General features: G+C 49.0%; 1 protein-coding gene across 1 annotated transcript in view; it reads left to right on the plus strand.

The window, feature by feature from the left end:
- Positions 1-212: 212 nt before the first annotated feature.
- Positions 213-21,702, plus strand: part of SLC7A10 (solute carrier family 7 member 10) — a 139,343-nt gene continuing 117,853 nt past the window's right edge. The window contains exon 1 of the mRNA XM_063945987.1: positions 213-589. Coding sequence (XP_063802057.1) covers positions 418-589 — 172 coding nt within the window. The 5' untranslated portion in view covers positions 213-417. The remainder of the gene's footprint in view (positions 590-21,702) is intronic.

Here is a 21,702-nt window from a genome sequence, read left to right on the forward strand (position 1 = left end):
AACCCTGTGGTGCAGTTAAATACTTAAGTGCAGAAAATATTTGCGTTTGCTGCTGAAAGATTATAATGAACTCTGTATTGAGAAGGGGGCAGGGGTGATGCAGGGGGGGGGGGGGGGGAGGCAATGGACGCGAGCTCTGTGTCTTTAAGAGCCCAGTGTGTGGACACTCCTCCTGGCCGTGACTGTGGAGAGTGCACACTGGCTGTGGAAGGCAGCATGTGAGGGGTACTCTGTGAGACAGTCTGTGTGTGTGTGTGAGTGTGTGAGTGTGCGCGCCGGTGTCACTGTGTGCTCTGCAGGTGCAGCAGAGAGAGAGAGCGCGATACCTGGCGAAGACACAGGGTCCTGTCCAAGGAGAGCCCGCAGTGAGCAGAAGGCGGCTGAGCTGGGCTGAAGGAAATACAAGACGCTGGAGAAATGGCAGGAGACAACCCCATCAAAAACTCCAACAGCAGCAGCGGCCTGGGGCACGGTCCTACGGCACCGACACCGCACCTACCCAACGCCACGCCAGGCCAGGACACCGCCACGGAGAATGTGACTTTAAAGAAAGAAATAGGCCTAGTGAGCGCTTGTGCCATCATTATAGGTAAGATCCACATTACTGTGATTTCTACCATTTCAATTATTATTATCTTTCATTTATGCCAATGCGTTTTTGTAAAGTCTGGTGGGCTGTTGCAGCCCCACAGGACAGTCCGGTACCTGTAGGTCCAAAACAGCTGGTGAGTTGCCTCAGCCGGAGGCAGGAGAAACCGTGGGCTCTTCACACACCCATGAGAAACATGTATTTTGCCCTCTGTACCTCTGTGACTGGGATAAGACGCACAGTCAGAGCTATCTGTGCATAGATCACCGGCACGTGCCGTTGTTTACCTGCTATACAGATGCGTGGAGGGCTGACAGCGCGCATAACTGCAAAACACAGGCATCTGTGTCCACGTGCAAGAGCTCAGGGTTTGGTCGTTTGCTAACGCAGCATTGTCTTTGCTACATTGTTATGTTATTCATAGACTGATATTCAGGTGTTATATTGTGCACCACGCGGCCCAGTACGGAGTCACTTAGCCATACAGCATCTATATTAGTGTAAAAGGGTTCCGGGAAACATGTCTGTGTCAGTAGCCAGGACAGGACGGACACACAGCAGCCGGGATCTCACCAGTTACTAGTGACCAGGGAAGGAGAGGTGAGACTGGTGTCCACCAGTTACTAGTGACCAGGGGAGGAGAGGTGAGACTGGTGTTCACCAGTTACTAGTGACCAGGGGAGGAGAGGTGAGACTGGTGTTCACCAGTTACTAGTGCCCAGGGGAGGAGAGGTGAGACTGGTGTTCACCAGTTACTAGTGACCAGGGGAGGAGAGGTGAGACTGGTGTTCACCAGTTACTAGTGACCAGGGGAGGAGAGGTGAGACTGGTGTTCACCAGTTACTAGTGACCAGGGGAGGAGAGGTGAGACTGGTGTTCACCAGTTACTAGTGCCCAGGGGAGGAGAGGTGAGACTGGTGTTCACCAGTTACTAGTGCCCAGGGGAGGAGAGGTGAGACTGGTATTCACCAGTTACTAGTGCCCAGGGGAGGAGAGGTGAGACTGGTGTTCACCAGTTACTAGTGCCCAGGGGAGGAGAGGTGAGACTGGTGTTCACCAGTTACTAGTGCCCAGGGGAGGAGAGGTGAGACTGGTGTTCACCAGTTACTAGTGCCCAGGGGAGGAGAGGTGAGACTGGTATTCACCAGTTACTAGTGACCAGGGGAGGAGAGGTGAGACTGGTGTTCACCAGTTACTAGTGCCCAGGGGAGGAGAGGTGAGACTGGTGTTCACCAGTTACTAGTGCCCAGGGGAGGAGAGGTGAGACTGGTATTCACCAGTTACTAGTGCCCAGGGGAGGAGAGGTGAGACTGGTGTGTGCTCTGTACAGATCTATGTTCTCCTGCACTGTGTCAGTAGCCAGGACAGGTCACACAGCAGCCGGGATATCACCAGTTACTAGTGACCAGGGGAGGAGAGGTGAGACTGGTGTTCACCAGGTACTAGTGACCAGGGGAGGAGAGGTGAGACTGGTGTTCACCAGTTACTAGTGCCCAGGGGAGGAGAGGTGAGACTGGTGTTCACCAGTTACTAGTGCCCAGGGGAGGAGAGGTGAGACTGGTATTCACCAGTTACTAGTGCCCAGGGGAGGAGAGGTGAGACTGGTGTTCACCAGTTACTAGTGCCCAGGGGAGGAGAGGTGAGACTGGTATTCACCAGTTACTAGTGCCCAGGGGAGGAGAGGTGAGACTGGTGTGTGCTCTGTACAGATCTATGTTCTCCTGCACTGTGTCAGTAGCCAGGACAGGTCACACAGCAGCCGGGATATCACCAGTTACTAGTGACCAGGGGAGGAGAGGTGAGACTGGTGTTCACCAGGTACTAGTGACCAGGGGAGGAGAGGTGAGACTGGTGTTCACCAGTTACTAGTGCCCAGGGGAGGAGAGGTGAGACTGGTGTCCACCAGTTACTAGTGCCCAGGGGAGGAGAGGTGAGACTGGTGTCCACCAGTTACTAGTGCCCAGGGAAGGAGAGGTAAGACTGGTGTCCACCAGTTACTAGTGACCAGGGAAGGAGAGGTAAGACTGGTGTCCACCAGTTACTAGTGACCTGGGAAGGAGAGGTAAGACTGGTGTCCACCAGTTACTAGTGACCAGGGAAGACGAGGGGAGACTGGTGTCCACCAGTTACTAGTGCCCAGGGAAGGAGAGGTAAGACTGGTGTGTGCTCTGTACAGATCTATGTTCGCCCTGCACTGTGTCAGTAGCCAGGACAGGACACACAGCAGCCGGGATATCACCAGTTACTAGTGACCAGGGAAGGAGAGGTGAGAGTGGTGTGTGCTCTGTACAGATCTATGTTCTCCCTGCACTGTGTCAGTAGCCAGGACAGGACACACAGCAGCCGGGATCTCACCAGTTACTAGTGACCAGGGGAGGAGAGGTGAGACTGGTGTGTGACATCCAATGTGACAGGGTCTGATTGTCTTATCATAGTTCTCCGATCGTACACTGCTGTATAATATGCTAGTGTGATATACAACGTAAGGAATCCCCAGCGATATAAGTGCATGTAACCATCGGACGCTGTGTTATGCAAGTGCTGATGTTTTGCAGAATTGTCTTGTTCTATAGCCCATAGAGGTAGTGGAAGTATAACGCTATAGGCAGAGGGACATTTACAGTGGTGTGGGCAGATTGATGTGCTCTCTTTTTAGTCTGTTTAATTACCTGTGGATGAATGGGTGACGATGAATGCAGGAAGGACCCTCATTAATAACTCATTGAGTCATTTGCTGGTGGTGACCAGGTACCAGCCCTCTCCGTCCGCACCAGAATACAGATGTCTGGGGAACAATTGGCGGATGTGAATTCGGACATCACGTTCCGAGCTGCATTCTTCCCGGAGTATCACATAAATCTCGAGCTGGAGGCTTCGCTGGCAGAGCCTTGGTGTCGCTGTGTGCGGCTTGTTCCGTGCACACAGAACACAGCGCTGCTGGTGATATCACCGCGAGCCCAGCCATTTATAGGATAACTCCCCATAACTGGGATACTGCGGATTACTATTTGCATATAGGGGGTCATTCCGAGTTGATCGCTAGCTGCTGTTGTTCGCAGTGCAGCGATCAGGCTAAAAATCGGCATTTCTGCACATGTTTATATGCACTGCAAAGTGCACGCGCGACGTACGGGTACAAAGACCTTTGTGGTTTTGCACAGGTTCTAGCGAAGCTTTAGGTCGCACGGCACAACGCAAGAAGATTGACAGGAAGGGGGTGTTTCTGGGTGTCAACTGACCGTTCTCAGGGAGTGTTTGGAAAAACGTAGGCGTGCCAGGGAAAACGCAGGCGTGGCTGGGCGAACGCTGGGCGGGTGTGTGACATCAAAAGCCGTCCCTCCGTCGTTAGAATCAACGCACACGAAGAGTAACTACAGGGCTGGTCTTGTTTTGTACAAAATGTTTTTGCAGGCGCTCTGCTGCACAGGCGTTCGCACTTCTGCAACGCAAAAATACACTCCCCGGTGGGCGGCAACAATGCGTTTGCACGGCTGCTAAAAACTGCTAGCGATCAACTCGGAATGACCCCCATTATTAAAGTGCATTTCCATATTAATTATTTTCTTATTTTACATTCTTATCCTCCAACCGAGAATCATCTGAACACATTGCAATTACATGTTCTACTTCAGGGGTTCTCAAACTCGGTCCTCAGGACCCCAGGCTCCGGTATGAATGGTCGACCATGTTATGGTCGACAGTCATTAGGTCGACCACTATTGGTCGACATTGACATGGTCGACATGGACACATGGTCGACACATGAAACTGGTCGACACATGAAACTGGTCGACACATGAAAAGGTCGACATGAGTTTTTTTTTTACTTTTTTGGGTGTCGTTTTTTGCGTAAAGTGACCGGGAACCCCAATTAGTACACCGCGTCCCCTCGCATGGCACGCTTCGCTCGCCATGCTTCGGGCATGGTGCCTTCGCTCCGCTACTGCTTCGCTCGGCACAGATTACCGTTCCAATCGTAGTCCACGTGGATCATAAAGTATGGAAAAGTTCCCCAAAAGAAAAAAAAGTAAAAAAACTCACGTCGACCTTTTCACGTGTCGACCTTTCATGTGTCGACCATTTTCATGTGTCGACTATGTGTCCATGTCGACCATGTCAATGTCGACCAATAGTGGTCGACCTAATGACTGTCGACCATAACATGGTCGACCATGTGAACGGATACCAGGACCCCACACAGTGCATGTTTTGCAGGTCACCCAGCAGGTGCACAGGTGTATTAATTACTCACAGACACATTTTAAAAGGTCCACAGGTGGAGCTAATTATTTCACTTGCAATTCTGTGAGGAGACCTGCAAAACATGCACCGTGTGGGGTCCTGAGGACCGAGTTTGAGAACCTGTGTTCTACTTCATTAAGGCATTTAAGTAAGGGTTGAGGGGCCTATTCCGTATTGGAGGCTGGATGACCCCCGATAATTAAGTGTCCGGCCTGCTGCAAGTAACATAGGTGGGCCAGCAATTCAACATTCACTTGGCAGTGTCAGTGCACATGTGTGTGAATGAGGGTTCATGCGTGTGTACCTAGTGCCTGGGGTCAGGCAGAGGGAGCCGAACTGGGATGGAGGAATCTGAAAACCCCGCCACTCCTGAGCGGAGTCCAGGAATCAGCGCCCTCTGGAGATAGTGAAGGTTCTTGCCGTCAAGCAAGCCAGATCGCTACCGATAGGTAAGCAAGAGATATCCATGGTACTGTGGGGTCTATTTACTAAGCCTTGGATGGAGTTAAAATCAGCTCCTAACTGCCATGTCACAGGCTGTGCTTCAAAAATGACCGTTACAGTCAGAGCCGGCCCTAACCAATATGATGCCCTAGGCAAGATTTTGGCTGGTGCCCCCTAGCACCGCCGCTCATTCTGCAGGAGATGCCTGGCATGAGTCAGTGGCAGCTCTGCTAATGTCAGGCGCCTTTTGTTTATAAAAATGCGTCTTATTTGCATTACTATGTGGCTAAGATGCACAAGCAGCTTCTGCTGATTAAAATAATATGCGGCATGCCTATATTATGTGTGTGACTGCGGCTATATCTGCATATGAAATGCTACATTACAGTGATTTCCACGACTACACTGCAACGTAGCATTTTGTATGCAGATACAGCCGCAGTCACACACAGAATATAGGCATGTCGCATATCATTTTAATCAGCAGAAGCTGCTGGTGACCCTAAGCATACCAAATGCCCTAGGCAATTGCCTAGTTTGCCTATGCCTAAGGCCGGCTCTGGTTACAGTAGGAGCTGATTGGCTGGTACTTTATCTCCGTCCACTTTATCTGCGTCCCAGGCTTAGTAAATAGGCCCCTGTATCTCTTGCGTTACCTTTATAATAAATGGCCCCAATAGCTAATTTCTACAAATGTTCATTTTCAGCTACTTTTGCAGAAATGAATGGATAATGAATGAGGCGGAGATGTACTAAGCAGTGATAAAAGTGGAGAAGTGAGCCAGTGGAGAAGTAGCCCATGGCAACCAATTAGCTGCTCTGTATACTTTTATAGTATGCAAATTATAAATGTTACGTCAATGCTGATTGGTTGCCATGGGCAACTTTTCCACTTTTATCACTGCTTAGTACACGTCCCCCTAAGACCTAACACTAATACTCACACAGATACTTACCTTCAGGATGTCAGCTGTCGGTGTCCTGGCGCCGGTCTCCAGCGTCGGTCACATGACCACCGGCATCCCAACCGCCAGGAAGGCAAACGCTTTCCGTTCAGACCAACACACAAAAGTATCATTATCAGTAGTAGTAGTAGAAGACAGACACAGACATAACAATGCTATTTACGTCATGTGTTTCCCCAATACTGCCTCTCGGCGTCATCCGGGCGCTGTGATGAGCACCGGTATCCCTGGTGTAACATCCAATAACACATAGGAACTAATCGCATTCTGATCATTTGATAGGCGGCTTAGGAAAAGATAGGAAAGGCCTGCTGTGAGTTACAGGGCCTGGATCCTCTGCACCAGGTAGCTAGATATCCACTGATCTGTCTCCAGTATCTAATAACAATCGGCTGTTTCATACCCATGACTAAGGGGCCTATTTACTAAGCCTTGGAAGGATAAAAAGTCGATGGAGATAAAGGGGGTCATTCCGAGTTGTTCGCTCGGTAAATTTCTTCGCATCGCAGCGATTTTCAGCTTAGTGCGCATGCGCAATGTCCGCACTGCGACTGCGCCAAGTAAATTTGCTATGCAGTTAGGAATTTTACTCACGTTTTTTTCCTCGTTCTGGTGATCGTAATGTGATTGACAGGAAGTGGGTGTTTCTGGGCGGAAACTGGCCGTTTTATGGGTGTGTGTGAAAAAACGCTACCGTTTCTGGGAAAAACGCGGGAGTGGCTGGAGAAACGGAGGAGTGTCTGGGCGAACGCTGGGTGTGTTTGTGACGTCAAACCAGGAACGACAAGCACTGAACTGATCGCAGATGACGAGTAAGTCTCGAGCTACTCAGAAACTGCACAGAGATGTATTTTCGCAATAATGCAAATCTTTCGTTCGCAATTTTAAGAAGCTAAGATTCACTCCCAGTAGGCGGCGGCTTAGCGTGTGCAATGCTGCTAAAAGCAGCTTGCGAGCGAACAACTCGGAATGACCACCAAAGTACCAGCCAATCGGCTCCTAACTGCTATGACACAGGCTGTGGGGTGTACTCAAAACCTGTCGGAAACTGCCGTCTTGTCGAAAAGACAGCAGTTTCCGACAGGTTTAGGTCGGAAGGGGTTCCGACCTATTCAATGCGGCCCCGTTTTTTCTGACAAGTCGGAGAGCTGTCGGAATGCACGTGGATCGTCGGAATAGCCACAGATCCGCGTGCTTCTGTCAGAAAGGGGACCAAATCCGACAGGTTTTGGTCCTGTTTCCGACAATGTCAAACCGACTTTGTGAAAAGTTGGATTGACATTGTCGTCGCCTCCTCCATCCACCCTGCCGATCTGATAATCTCGCGCTCCATGGTGAGAGGAGCAGCGCTGGGGTGAGGGGAGCAGCGCTGGGGTGAGGGGAGCGGCGCCGGGGTGACAGGAGCGGCGCCGGGGTGAGCATCAGCAGCAGCGGCCAAATCCGACAGTCCGATTTGGCCACTCTTTGAACAGGGGTTGTCGGATCCATTCCGACAAATGCATGTCGGAATGGATCAGACTCTTATTGAATATACCCCATGTGTTTGAAAACTGACAGTTAGGAGCTGATTGGCTGGTACTTTACCTCCAGCGACTTTATCTCCATCCAAGGCTTAGTAAATAGAACCCATACTCACAGGGGCACATTTACCAAAGATGTTTTTAGGGAAATCTGGGAATCTCAGATATCTGCCGCCGTCACTATTGGAAATGTGAGTACAGCTGGTGGTTTGGCAGAGTAACGTAAATATCAGCAGAACTGTAATGTAGTTTAACCCTTAATATACCAAGCCTACCTCGTCAACGTACGTTACCAAGCTGGGGTCTTCAGGGGACCCCACGTTTTTTTGTCTAAATTCTCAACTGTCTGATGCGGTAAATTACTAAAATGATGTTTCTGGGTTTCTGAAGGGATACGTTCTAGTAAGGGTGCGACAGCATAAAATATTCTATTTATTTCAAGAGTAGTTATCCAATAAAAGCCATTTATTCTTCTTCATTACAGTGTGTACATTTTTACATCCGATCGGTTACTGTATATTCTTCTTACTACGGTGACAATACGTCACTATTCCTGTGTCGCCATCGATACAGTCCTTTGCACGTGTCACGGATATGGATCATCAAATCGACAGTGTCTAGGTCAACCACTACAGGTCGACAGTCACTAGGTTGACAGGGTTGGAAGGTCGACAGGGTTTCTAGGTCGACAGGTCAAAAGGTCGACATTGTTGTTGTTGTTTTTTTTTTTTGGGGGGGGGGTCGTTTTCTGCCTACAGTGACCGGGAAGCTGAATTAGTGCACCGTGTCACCTCGCCATGTTTCGGACACGGTGCCTCGCTTCGCCAGGCACAGATTACCGTTCCAGTTGTAGTCCACGTGGATCGTTAAGTATGAAAAAGTTCAAAAAAAGAAAGAAAATGTGAAAAACTCATATCGACCTTTTGACCTGTCGACCTAGCACATGTCGACCTAGAAACCCTGTAGACCTTCCAACCCTGTAGACCTAGTGACTGTCGACCTATAGTGGTCGACCTAAACATTATCGACCTACACAGTGTCGATCTTCAGACCAGATCCCCATGTCACAGTGGTTGTTCTCCTGTGTTTCTCACATATAAAACGTTCTGCATGTGTAACGTAGTTTTAGTGTTTTTTATTATTTACGTTTTTTTGAAAGAACATTTTATTAGACTAATTACACAGTATTTACCGTAATCCGATGCCGGACACATAGAAAAATCAGGAGTAAAATAGTTATTATAGATACGGCAGGATCACAAAAAATACCATTCTGGGGTCCTCAGAAGACCCCCCTTGGTATACTAAGGGTTAACCAGGCAGTGTGGTTTATTGATGAGTGATGGTACAGCTGTAGGAAGGGGGGGATGAAGCGGAGCTGGTAGTGAAGAGGGGTCCTGACAGGCTCACCAGCCGGTGACTGTATGCAGGATGCAGGGTGCTGGGAGAGCGGTATCGCAGACAGCTAATACTCACACACCGTAACCAGATGGAGCCGCGCAGTACTCGTACTGGCACACAAAGTGGTAGCGGCAGCTACTGCGATGCTTCTAGCCCATCACCGGGACAGAGCTCTGTCCGAAAATCTGCCCCAGTGCCCCAAGCAAATATCTTCATTACCACGTTGTCATGCCACAACACACAGGCCCACAGCTTATATGCAGTGTGAGGTAAATATGCCCCTTGGTGCCTACAGTAGACATATACTGTGGCTACTTCATTTGTGCATTGGCAACACCTCAAGGCTGGAGCCCTAAAGATTATTTTGGTTCATTGTACTATAGGGGGAACTCTGACCCAACGCACAGCATCACTTTCCTCGCTCTGCATGCAATTCTCAGCATCAGGTCTGGACAAATCATAGAATGCCATTGCATACCTCCCAACTTTCTTTTCTTGTGGAGCGGGACACTCGCGCGGCAAAGCCGCTCCCGAAAAGGGGGTGTGGCCTATGAAAAGGGGTGTGGCTTCGCGGGAGGACCCGCGATCGCGAGCCACGCCCCGTTTTCGTCACTGAGGGGGCATGCCCAGCGCTCTGTGAGCCGCTGGCATGCTCCCTCTCCCTCTGACTCCACTGAATAGACGCTGTGCGCATGCGCACAGCGTCTATTCACCACTGCTCTTCTAAGCAGAGCAGCGAGAGACAGAGCCTCCCAACTGCCCCCCCCCCCCCACCGCGGGACACTGTGGCCCACGGGTGGGACAGCGGGACAGTCCCCAAAAAACGGGACTGTCCCGCGAAAATCGGGACAGTTGGGAGGCATGCCATTGCTGAGCCTAGACTGCACATGTATTACCCATATACAGTGTCGGACTGGGGCATGTAGGGCCCACCGGGGGAATGCAGTGGTAGAGGCCCATGTTAGGGGTGTGACCAGTCTGCAGAGGGGGTGTGGCCTGATACCTCATTAGTTTGACCAACCATTAGAGAGAGCAACGTCTGGGCCCCTTCATAAATATATACAGTGAACTCAGCTGCTGCATGCATGATAATGTACCAGAGTAATAACAGCAATGCACTGTAGAAAATACACTATAGTCCAGTATAAGGTAACATATGTATAATGTATAATTCAAGTGCAGCCTGGAACCTGATCCTTAGAGCAGGAGGTGGGGCCCCAGGCAGTAGGGCCCACCGGTGGTTTCCCCAGTACCTCTGTGGGCCACGCCAAGCCTGCCCATATACTGTCCTTTCTGGCACTGCCACACGGGTGGTCTTCAGAATGTCAGGATCCCGGCGCACAGTATACCGGCACCGGGATCCCGACACCCGGCATACCGACAAATATTCTCCCTCGTGGGGGTCCACGGTCCCCCTGGAGGGAGAATAAATAGCGTGGCGCGCGTAGCGCGCCACCGTGCCCGCAGCATGGCGAGCGCAGCCAGCCCGCAAGGGGCTCATTTACGCTCGCCACGCTGTCGGTATGCCGGCGGTCGGGCTCCCGGTGCCGGTATGCTGGTCGCCAGGAGCCCGGCCGCCAGCATACCATACTACACCCTGCCACACACCTGCCTGCTTCCCCAGACTAGAATCAGGACGGAAAAATGCAACATACCGTCACCCAGTGGTATATATACTGTATACCAGATCTGAGGCAAAAAAAATCTTTTATGGGACATTCAAGGCTGACCCCTGAGGCAGCTTTCTCCCCACCGGGCGTTATTGGGGTGACTTTCCTGCATCCCCCGTCCACAGTCCCAGGCGCTGGTAGATAGAATACCACCATATGGCCGTATTGGTCGCCGTTGGTATCTCAACGCCCTATGAGTGTCTTTACATCGGTGTTTCCTGTATATACACAAATATGCACGGTAACATATATAGTTCTGCATCAAATATTAATACAGTAAATGCAAATAAATAAAAATAATATTGTTGCTGGTTCTATAGCGTCAATATTTCCGAGTAATTAAATACACAACGAAAGGGCGATGAGAGGATTAAATGCAAACACATAATACATACTACAGAGCGTGCGCACTCCATTATACAGTGTCAGGGAATAACGGGATGCTCGCCGTAGTACATTACTGCAGAAATAGATGGCAATCATCTGCAGAATACAGCAGGGAGACATGTGTCCTATTTCGCAGCTGTAGGAACTTGGTAACATTGTGCAGAGGAACAATGCAGGGAATATGTGCAGAATGCATGGAAATTGGTGTAATATTGAATTGGTTTCCTTTACCTCCAAATTTCTAAAATTGTTATAGTAACTGGTGTGAATAGCTCAGCGCATTTAGCCGTCACTGGTAAGTGGTGCATCACGTTATAGAACGTAGTTTGCATTAAAGCAGAAAAGTAGGCGTGGCTTGTTACTGCGCGCCGGTGAGTCAGGAAACATATTTGTATATATACAGCTGGAAAAGGGCTCATAAGCAGCCAAAGCAAAGTCTTATACATACATACAGGTGGCCCATTACTGCCTGAAGATATATTTGGCCACCAATAATGGGGTTTGATTCTTTTAGGGGCAATGCCCACAATTTTAGTGCCCGCCTGTGCTGCACACACAGCGATCCCTCAGGAGACGCTTTACAAACATAACAGACTTTCCTGGACCCAAAGCTCATTTAGCTGTTTGAAGTGTTTCAGAGACTTATTCAGAGTTGTTCGCAAACAAAAACAAAAAACACATTAATGGGCAAAACCATGGCCCTCATTCCGAGTTGTTCGCTCGTTCTTTTTCATCGCATCGCAGTGAAAATCCGCTTAGTACGCATGCGCAATGTTCGCACTGCGACTGCGCCAAGTAACTTTACTATGAAGAAAGTATTTTTACTCACGGCTTTTTCTTCGCTCCGGCGATCGTAATGTGATTGACAGGAAATGGGTGTTACTGGGCGGAAACACGGCGTTTCAGGGGCGTGTGGCTGAAAACGCTACCGTTTCCGGAAAAAACGCAGGAGTGGCCGGGGAAACGGTGGGAGTGCCTGGGCGAACGCTGGGTGTGTTTGTGACGTCAACCAGGAACGACAAGCACTGAACTGATCGCACAGGCAGAGTAAGTCTGGAGCTACTCTGAAACTGCTAAGTAGTTAGTAATCGCAATATTGCGAATACATCGGTCGCAATTTTAAGAAGCTAAGATTCACTCCCAGTAGGCGGCGGCTTAGCGTGTGTAACTCTGCTAAATTCGCCTTGCGACCGATCAACTCGGAATGAGGGCCCATGTGCACTGCAGTTGGGGCAGATGTAACATGTGCAGAGAGAGTTAGATTTGGGTGGGGGGTGTTCAAACTGAAATCTAAATTGCAGTGTAAAAATAAAGCAACCAGTATTTACCCTGCACAGAAACAATATCACCCACCCAAATCTAAGTCTCTCTGCACATGTTACATCTGCCCCACCTGCAGTGCACATGGTTTTGCCCATTAGTGTGCTTTTTTGGTTTGCTAACCACTCTGAGTAACCACCTTAGAACAGCGCAGACTGTGACCATGGGTGTACAGGAGGGGATCACATGTTAAACTACATAAGGTGAGGGTACATTCTGGATTTAATCTGCCACTGATGAATGACTTGCATCCATGTATACAGCAAGCAATACATTATTTTCCTGTACACCAGTAACTGCAGGGGCCATGTATACAGAGGGGACGGTCACATGATTAATGCACCCTTTCCCCCCCCAAAACTACCCTTGCGAGTGTTTACAAATCAGAGCTAATACAGAAGGTAGGTTCCTAAAATTACACAGCACATTTCCCGTTAGGAATTCAGCACTGCAACGGTCTATGGGGATAATTCAGACCTGAACGTTAGGCAGCGTTTTCGCACAGCGGGCGATCAGGTCCAAACTACGCATGCTTATGCACCGCAATGCGCAGGCGCGTCGCATGAGTACATAGCGGATCACCGCTCAGCGATGGGTTTGTGCGACAGATCCGATCGCACGGGCGATCGCAAGGAGATTGACAGGAAGAGGGCGTTTGTGGGTGTCAACTGACCGTTTTCAGGGAGTGGTTAGAAAAACACAGGCGTGTCCAAGCATTTGCAGGGAGGGTTCCTGACGTCAATTCCGGTCCTGAACAGGCTGAAGTGATCGCAGCGGCTGAGTAAGTCCTGGGCTGCGCAGAGACTGCACAAGATCTGATCGCACAGCTCCGCTACACATGCGATTGCACACTTGCACAGCTAAAATACACTCCCCCTGTAGGCGACGACTATCTGATCGCAGGGCTGCAAAAATCATCTGCTAGCAATCAGGTCTGAATTAAACCCTGAGTCCCAGGAGTTAAGGCCCGTACACATACACACTGGTTGATATATCGGCCGTTCTCCTGAACGGCCGATATATCGCGGGACCGTCGGCCAGTGTGTACGGCCGATACGTCTGTGAACTCCGTCGTTCAAAGATGTATCGCGTCGGCTGCGCAGCACAGCCGACGGCCAATATATCTAACGATATATTGGCGCGTCGCTCTGTGTGTACGGGGCGGTCGTCCGACCGCCCGTACACATGCTGCGGCGGCCGGCGGTGATTGACAGGTGAACTGGGCGGGCGCCCGCCCGCTCGCCTAGTTCATGACGTCAGTCCCCCGACGGATCGGGCAGTGTGTATGCACAGCACACTGTCCGATCCGTACATAGATATATCTGCAGATCAATTGATCTGCAGATATATCTACTAGTGTGTACCCACCTTTAGATGTGCAGATAACTTTGTACTGTTAGTATATATCAAAGTCAGCAAATCTAGCTTGTATAGGACTCCCAGAAAACGGTCAGTTGCCACCCACAAACGCCCTCTTCCTGTCAATCTCCTTACGATCACCTGTGTAAATGGATCCTTCGCACAAACCCATCGCTGAGCGGCGATCCGCTTTGTACCTGGAAGACGCGCCTGCGCATTGCGGTGCATACGCATGCGCAGTTCTGATCTGATGACAGCGCTGCAAAAAACGCTAGCGAGCGCTCAGGTCTGAATACCCCCTCATTCCTTTACTTTACAAGATCTCTACTTGTGCTGCATGCCCTGCAGTTCCTCCCAGTAACTCCAGCCTGATTTAGCCTCCCGTTGTCCGGGTGAAATTTCGGAGCACACGTCCCTTATGTATGTCAATGCCTTGTCATTAATATCCGCACAACGCCTGGAGAATTTAGAAAATGAACCAGCGTAGACCGTCTATACATAGCAGCTCACCGGATGGCTAACATGCCACGGCCAATCAAATACCGGGGAATATACTCATTAAATAGAAAGGGGGCGCTATAGGGATGAAACTTTAACGTAAAATCCTTTTATGCAAAATTACACATCTACTCCAAGCTGTTTTTTTTTCTTCCACACAAGTTTTGCAACACAAAGTGAACGAGAGATTATAGAGGATCAAGTGTAAATGAAACTAGGGGCTGGGGGAAGTTGTAGCGGGACTGCGGCATATCCCGATTTACTACAAGAAGAATGTTAATTATGTCAGTGTGAAGTATTCACGCTCGGGATCAGAACAAAGGTCCTCACACAGTGCTGCAATGGAAGTTACTAAACCTCATTTAGGCCAAAGGTCTTCATCGCCCATTTCTAACCCGGACACTGACCAGTTATTTTTAGTGTATTACTTACTGAGCGCCTATGTCCTGCGACTAACGGAGGTTAGAGGCAGCAAAGGACATAGGCCCTAATTCAGCGGATTTGCAGAGGTCTGCGATTGGATAGTCGCCGCGCAGACAGAGTGAAAATCCCCCCTCGTGCAAGTCTGCGTGCGCCGTGTGAAAAGCTTTACAAACGCCGGTCAGCTGCAAATCCGTTCACAACTCACTCACTATCAAATGATTTTTCCAGTATGTGCGTAACCCAGGACTTACTCCTACAGTGCGATACAAACAGGCTGATCAGGGCCGGAGCGGACGTCACACACCCGCCCTGAAAACGCTTGGGCACACCTGCGTTTTTCCTGACGCTCCCAGAAAACGGGCAGTTACCACCCCCAAATGCCCGCTTCTTGTCAATCAACATGCGTTTACCTAGTGATCAAAAAAGACGCTGGATTCTTTTGCAGTTTGGCCTCGCGCCTGCGCATCATGATCCGTACGCATGCGCAGACATTCGATAACCATCCGCCGTGCGATTTCGCACAACAGCGACCAGGTCTGAATTAGGCCCATATTTCATACTGCACAACTGCAACACCCGCTGACCAGACTGATGCATAAAACAACCGCAGAGCATTGCAACAGATTAGGAAGTAGAGAAATGCTCCCTAGGGCCCAGACTGATTTCGCCATGCAGATATATATTTGTACATGTGTCCCAGTTAGTGATGAGCGGGTTCGGTTCGTCGGAATCCGAACCCGCCCGAAGTTCACCTTTTTTTGCACGGGTCCGAGCAACTCGGATCCTCCCGTCTTGCTCGGTTAACCCGAGCGCGCTCGAACGTCGTCATCCCGCGGTCAGATTCTCGCGAGATTCGTATTCTATATAAGGAGCCGCGCGTCGCTGCCATTTTTCACTCGTGCATTGGAGATGATCGTGAGAGGACGTGGCTGGCGTCCTCTCAGTTTCTATGTTCAGGGGGCTGCAAATATCTGTGCTCAGTGTGCTGCAAATATCTGTGCTCAGTGTGCTGCAAATATCTACGTTCTCTGCCTGAAAAACACTCCATATCTGTGCTCAGTGTGCTGCATATATCTGTGCTCACACTGCTTTATTGTGGGGACTGGGGACCAGCAGTATTATATAGGAGGAGTACAGTGCAGAGTTTTGCTGACCAGTGACCACCAGTATACGTTGTCTGCCTGAAAAACACTCCATATCTGTGCTCAGTGTGCTGCATATATCTGTGCTCACACTGCTTAATTGTGGGGACTGGGGAGCAGCTGTATTATATAGGAGGAGTACAGTGCAGAGTTTTGCTGACCAGTGACCACTAGTATACGTTGTCTGCCTGAAAAACACTCCATATCTGTGCTCAGTGTGCTGCATTATCATATATCTGTGCTCACACTGCTTTATTGTGGGGACTGGGGACCAGCAGTATTATATAGGAGGAGTACAGTGCAGAGTTTTGCTGACCAGTGACCACCAGTATTATACAGTCTCTGCCTGAAAAACGCTCCATATCTGTGCTGCATTGTAGTATATATAGTAGGAGTACAGTGCATAATTTTGCTGACCACCAGTATATAATATATAGCAGTACGGTACAGTAGGCCACTGCTCTACCTACCTCTGTGTCGTCAATTATACTATCCATCCATACCTGTGGTGCATTTAAGTTGTGCGCAGTATATATAGTAGGAGTACAGTGCATAATTTTGCTGACCACCAGTATATAATATATAGCAGTACGGTACAGTAGGTCACTGCTCTACCTCTGTGTCGTCAAGTATATTATCCATCCATACCTGTGGTGCATTTCAGTTGTGCGCAGTACTATACTATGCTGTTTGGGGACTATTTTTATAAATCTGCCATCCTGTCTGACACTGCAGTGACACTCCTAGATGGGCCAGGTGTTTGTGTCGGCCACTTGGGTCGCTTAGCTTAGTCACACAGCGACCTTGGTGCACCTCTTTTTTTCTTTGCATCATGTGCTGTTTGGGGACTATTTTTTAAATCTGCCATCCTGTCTGACACTGCAGTGCCACTCCTAGATGGGCCAGGTGTTTGTGTCGGCCACTTGTGTCGCTTAGCTTAGTCACACAGCGACCTCGGTGCAAATTTTAGGACTAAAAATAATATTGTGAGGTGTGAGGTGTTCAGAATAGACTGGAAATTAGTGGAAATCATGGTTATTGAGGTTAATAATACTATGGGATCAAAATGACCCCAAATTCTATGATTTAAGCTGTTTTTTTAGGGGTTTTTGTAAAAAAACACCCGAATCCAAAACACACCCGAATCCGCCCAAAAAAATTTCAGGGAGGTTTTGCCAAAACGCGTCCGAATCCAAAACACGGCCGCGGAACCGAATCCAAAACCAAAACACAAAACCCGAAAAATGTCCGGTGCACATCACTAGTCCCAGTGGGGTCCGTACAGGGGGCCTGGCCAAGTCCTCAGCTACTACATACACATACGCTGCACCGTCGCAATAATGAGGAACATCGACTCCCCAAGTGAGTCTATGGTCACGCAGACTGGTCGCGGCGACGTTGGCGCCATGTTTCTCTGCATTCATAACCGCAGCTGAAGGCAGGTACTTGTCCTGAAAATGGCTGAGACATACAAGCGTTTCCGCTGCCACTCCCCGGTCTCCCCCCCCCCCCCCCCCCCCCATCACAACGGTCCCTTCCCATCTCTCACTCTGCGCATAAATCCTCGCTCCGAGCGGCTTCGCAGAGGTACCGGCAGAGCGATCGCGGCGCATGCGCAGTCTGCTGGTAAACGCTCAGTTACATAAACATCGGCACTGCGTACGTACGTACGTACGTACGTACGTACGTACATACATACATGATTGAGGCCCAGAGACGCAGGTTTGGAGGCAGGATGTTTGCATTAAATGGGGCGTTCCTGGACGGCGACAGGGGGTAACATGGAGTAGCTAATCAGATGTTGTGTCTTACGTAGAAGTGTGTGCGGACCACAGAGTTTTGTTCTGGGTTTGGCTTTGGTAAAATCACCCTCAAGTGTTCTGCTTCGGTTTCCGGTTTGGTTTTTGGATTACTTGATAAAAACTGCTAAAAACAGGTAATTTTTTTACTTTTCCTACAGTATTATCAACATCAAAAACATTCATTTCCAGTAATTTCCAGTGTGAAATGGTAACCGCAACCCCGGGGGAGGGGCTTACATGCCACCAGTCACGGTGGTTATCAGCCTGTTTCTAACAGGTTTTAGTTTAGAAAAATAGACTTTGCTGTTACAATTTGTATAAATATATATATATATATATATATATATATATATATATATATATATATACACTGCTCAAAAAAATAAAGGGAACACTAAAATAACACATCCTAGATCTGATATGAATGAAACTTGATGTAATGTCCTTAAAACAAGTCAAAATGAGGCTCAGTAGTGTGTGTGGCCTCCACGTGCCTGTATGACCTCCCTACAACGCCTGGGCATGCTCCTGATGAGGTGGCGGATGGTCTCCCGAGGTATCTCCTCCCAGACCTGGACTAAAGCATCCGCCAACTCCTGGACAGTCTGTGGTGCATCCACCATCCATTGGTGGATGGAGAGAGACATGATGTCTCAGATGTGCTCAATTGGATTCAGGTCTGGGGAACGGGCGGGCCAGTCCATAGCATCAATGCCTTCGTCTTGCAGGAACTGCTGACACACTCCAGCCACATGAGGTCTAGCATTGTCTTGCATTAGGAGGAACCCAGGGCTAACCGCACCAGCATATGGTCTCACAAGGGGTCTGAGGATCTCATCTCGGTACCTAATGGCAGTCAGGCTACCTCTGGCGAGCACATGGAGGGCTGTGCGGCCCCCCAAAGAAATGCCACCCCACACCATTACTGACCCACTGCCAAACCGGTCATGCTGGAGGATGTTGCAAGCAGCAGAACGTTCTCCTTGGCATCTCCAGACTCTGTCACGTCTGTCACATGTGCTCAGTGAGAACCTGCTTTCATCTGTGAAGAGCACAGGGTGCCAGTGGCGAATTTGCCAATCCTGGTGTTCTCTAGCAAATGTCAAACGTCCTGCACGGTGTTGGGCTGTAAGCACAACCCCCACCTGTGGACGTCGGGCCCTCATACCACCCTCATGGAGTCTGTTTCTGATCGTTTGAGTAGACACATGCACATTTGTGGCTTGCTGGAGGTCATTTTGCAGGGCTCTGGCAGTGCTCCTCCTGTTCCTCCTTGCACAAAGGCGGAGGTAGCGGTCCTGCTGCTGGGTTGTTGCCCTCCTACGGCCTCCTCCACGTCTCCTGATGTACTGGCCTGTCTCCTGGTAGCGCCTCCATGCTCTGGACACTACGCTGACAGACACAGCAAACCTTCTTGCCACAGCTCGCATTGATGTGCCATCCTGGATGAGCTGCACAACCTGAGCCACTTGTGTGGGTTGTAGGGAGGTCATACAGGCACGTGGAGGCCACACACACTACTGAGCCTCATTTTGACTTGTTTTAAGGACATTACATCAAAGTTGGATCAGCCTGTAGTGTGTTTTTCCACTTTAATTTTGAGGGTGACTCCAAATCCAGACCTCCATGGGTTAATAAATTTGATTTCCATTGATAATATTTGTGTGATTTTGTTGTCAGCACATTCAACTATGTAAAGAACAAAGTATTGAATAAGAATATTTCATTCATTCAGATCTAGGATGTGTTATTTTAGTGTGCCCTTTATTTTTTTTGAGCAGTGTATATTTCGATCGTGGAAGCGGCACTCACGGAAATAACAAAGATACACCAAGTGGTATATATATATATATATATATATATATATATATAGATATATAGAGAGAGAGAGAGAGAGAGAGAGAGAGAGAGAGAGAGAGAGAGAGAGAGAGCAAGGTTCCCTAAGGTGACTGTATATGTCTTCTCCGTATTGATAAGGAACCAGGCGCCACTCATCGGAGTTTTGAAAAAAATGCAAGCATATTCCAACATTTTAACGCCACCAGGCGTTAAAGTCTAGGTGCAGTGCATATAATAGCGGGCTCGCCTCACTTTGGGCCCGGTGGCGAGCTTCACTTACAACACTGTTAAATTCCCCCTTGGGTGGTGGCGTGGACCCACCACCCGAGTGGAAATACGGGGCTTCGGTCAGGATTGCGACCGGCAGCATTTCCCCTGGCTGTCGGGATTCCGGCGTCGTGATCCTTACCGCCGGTAAATTAACTGCAACCCTATGGGATAGTTGTGCGGTGTCTGACGTGCACACAATGTATTTATAGTTATAGCTTCCCACATGCCAAACAGCAAAAGGCTGCGGGTCTCTGATATCAACAGATATAGGAAATCATTAAAACAATACATTTTCCTTTTTACTCATTAATAAATAATAATAGTATGTAAAAAAAATAATAATTATATATATATATATATATATATATATATATATTAGTGCATGGTGCTCTATGGGGGTCATTCCGAGTTGATCGCTCGCTGCCGATTTTCGCTGCGCAGCGAACAGGTGAAAAAATGGCATTTATGTGCATGCGTATGGGACGCAATGCGCACGTGCGTCATACGGGTACAAAGCCCGTTGTGGTTGTGCACAGGTTCTAGCGAAGTTTTTATTCGCACTGACGGCTGCAAAAAGATTGACAGGAAGGGGGCGTTTCTGGGTGTCAACTGACCGTTTTCAGGGAATGTTTGCAAAAACGCAGGCGTGTCTGAAAAAACGCAGGCGTGGCTGGGCGTTTGCTGGACGGGTGTATGACGTCAAATCCGGACACGAATAGGCTGAAGTGATCGCAAGCGCTGAGTAGGTTTTGAGCTACTCTAAAACTGCACAAAAAAACTTGGCCGCCGCTCTGCGACCCTTTCGTTCGCACTTCTGCTAAGCTAAAATAGACTCCCCAGTGGGCGGCGGCATAGCGTTTGCACGGCTGCTAAAACTAGCTAGCGAGCGATCAACTCGGAATGACCCCCTATGTACACTGTTTTTGCTGTATATTCCATGCAGCATATTTTGCACAGTGCAATAATTTAACGCTTAGCCTGCGCACTACATTTCATTGCTCAGGTACCATACTATGGGGCAGATTTATGAAGCCTGGTAAAGTGATAAAGTGGAAGGTGATAACGCACCAGCCAATCAGCTCCTGTCATTTTTCAAACCCATCCTGTAACATGGCAGTAAGGAGCTGATTGGCTGGTGCGTTATCACCTTCCACTTTATCACTTCACCGGGCTTAGTAAATCTGCCCCTGTGGCAGGCTGGCTGGCGTGTGTGCGATCATACATGACTTCTGGGTTGGATGTCTGTTATTATCGCGCACGCCTCCTGCCATTTATGGCATCATACTACACAGCCCTGAAGAACGAGTGACCGTCAGATTCGATAACGTTGTACATTGCATAATCCGCTTATTGCTCCTAATCCCGGGAAAAGTCCTTTAGGAATGTTAGATTTATGTCACAGCGCGATTGTTCAAGTTGTTACATGCAGAAGTCAGCGTCCAGGAGAAACGCATTCTACAACATACGCACCAGGTCACTTCAGGAATCAAGTCACAGCTTATATCATCAATACGGCTAATCCCTCGGAAAACTGCTGATGCATTCATTGCCTTTGCAAGGGGCCCTGGACAGTACTATAGAGATTACTTACCTAGGTCATGTGCTGAATTGCAAGCCTTTCTAATTATTACATTGCTTCATTTTTCCATACTTAGGTGGCATATAATAAGGAGATTGAGCAGAGCTACTATACAATAATGCCTGCGAAGCTTCAGTCTGCAGAAATATTGGTTCAAATGTGCAAGGACCTCATTAGGTTATTTTCCATTTCCATCCATCTAGTCCAGGCATTCCCAACCGCGGTCCTCAAGGCACACCAACAGTGCAGGTT

The sequence above is a fragment of the Pseudophryne corroboree genome, chromosome 11, assembly GCF_028390025.1.
Source record: "Pseudophryne corroboree isolate aPseCor3 chromosome 11, aPseCor3.hap2, whole genome shotgun sequence".
Lineage (NCBI taxonomy): Eukaryota > Metazoa > Chordata > Amphibia > Anura > Myobatrachidae > Pseudophryne > Pseudophryne corroboree.